General features: G+C 32.0%; 1 protein-coding gene across 9 annotated transcripts in view; it reads left to right on the top strand.

Annotated features, from left to right (window-relative positions):
• The window catches only part of LOC133655071 (engulfment and cell motility protein 2), a 164193-nt gene extending 163169 nt beyond the window's left edge, over window positions 1-1024 (top strand). For 8 of the 9 annotated variants that reach the window (XM_062054994.1, XM_062054987.1, XM_062055000.1 and 5 more), the window contains one exon: window positions 1-1024. This exon is cut by the window's left edge and continues 145 nt beyond it. In XM_062054994.1, the coding sequence (XP_061910978.1) occupies window positions 1-56 (56 nt within the window). In that variant the 3' untranslated portion in view covers window positions 57-1024. The other variant, XM_062055019.1, reaches the window with a different exon arrangement.
• Window positions 1025-1852: the final 828 nt, after the last annotated feature.

Raw genomic sequence — 1852 nt, 5'->3', positions numbered from 1 at the left:
CGCCCCCTGTTCCCAAGGAGCCCAGCTCGTACAACTTCACGTACAATTACAGCTGAGATGTTTGATTGTAAAGGTCAAGAATGTGCGTGTGTGCTGCATTCTTAAGTGCTTTACTTTCCGGGACTATAGAGCGCACCAGTGTTTAAGCCACACCCACTAAACCTTCGAATAAATAAATATGTTTACGTATATTAACCGCACCAGACTTTAAGCCGCAGATATTTACCGGTACGAAATATTTTATAAATGTTTATTTACATACCTTAATTGTTTCCAAACGGTGTCTGTAACACAGCAGTAAAATGGTTGATCAGACAAAGCAGAAGTCATTGTCATGAACCCACTAGCTACAGAAGCTAGCTCTCCAATAATCTAAACAGACTCAATAACTCCACGGTGACGCTTTGTTGAATTTACCGAGGAATTTGTGAAACTGAAACAATACAAAAAGTAAACGTGTTAGCATATCAGCTATCTGCTTGATTACATTACGATAGCACGTACTATTAGCCAGAAAACACTCCTACAGACATCACACATGGGACGATTTAGTAAGTAAGAATTGCTTTAGTTATATTGTAAAACTTACAAACCTTGCTGGGAGCGATGAATTGAGAATCCATACGAGCAGAAATGCCACGAACGGTTATACTTTTGGTTCGAAGCACGAAACAGGAAGTCCATTTTTAACGGCCGGCACCTGCATCCAAAACAAAAACACCTCTTCAGCTTCCTTCTTTAATGAAAACTATTTGTCGAGTACAAAACATTATGGCCGTCAGCGAAGAAAAAACAGTAAATTAGCCGCACTCTTTTATAAGCCGCAGGATTCAAAGCGTGGGGGAAAAAAATGTAGCGACCTATAGTCCGGAAAATACGGTAGTTTCTTTTAAACTTGCTTTTTTTTGTGCTTACAATGCTTTTTATGACTCGTCCGCATCATCTGTGCCGAGTGCGCGTGTGGGCGTGTTCCACACTTTTATCTCCACTTTCCACCTCATTTTACTATTATTATTATTATTTATTATTATTATTATTAATAATAATAATAATAGTATCATTATTATTATTATTATTATTGCTATTATTGTTATTGTTATTATCATTACTATTATTGTTATTATTATTAGTATCATTATTATTATAATAATTATTGTTATTATTAATAATGATAATAATATCAACATTATTGTTATCATAACAGTTTCTAAGAAAAAAACTGTTAATGATGAATAATGATACAATAGTATCATTATTACTGTTATTGTTATTATTATTATTATTATTATTATCATTATTATTATTACTATTGTTATCATTATTATTATTATTATTACTATTATTCCGTTATTATTCTTATTATGACTATTATTATTATTATTATTATTATTATCATTATTATTATCATTATTATTATTATTATTTCCAAACACTGACAGCGACTTCTATTATAGGAACCTTTTTTTGTTTCATCAAAACATTCATCAAAAACATGATTTTGTTACCTGTAATAAGATATAAATCCTATTAATGTCATGATTTCAACCACTAGCAGTGGTGAAGAGGTTGTATATTTCAACTAGTGTTTACATGGAGTGGATATTACGTACTGTAAGTATTTCTATAGAAGTATTTAAAGCTGCAAAAAGTGCTGATTGTTCCGTAACCAGTCAGCGTTAAACTGGTTTATGTTGTTTGAAATATTTAAAACTGGATATTTACCTGAGTTGTGTAGTGGTGATATTAAAGGCCTACTGAAATGAATTTTTTTTAGTCAAACGGGGATAGCAGATCCATTCTATGTGTCATACTTGATCATTTCGCGATATTGCCATATTTTTGCTGAAAGGAT

Source organism: Entelurus aequoreus, linkage group LG01, assembly GCF_033978785.1.
Source record: "Entelurus aequoreus isolate RoL-2023_Sb linkage group LG01, RoL_Eaeq_v1.1, whole genome shotgun sequence".
Classification (NCBI taxonomy): Eukaryota; Metazoa; Chordata; class Actinopteri; order Syngnathiformes; family Syngnathidae; genus Entelurus; species Entelurus aequoreus.
This window is presented reverse-complemented; position numbering and strand designations above follow the sequence as displayed.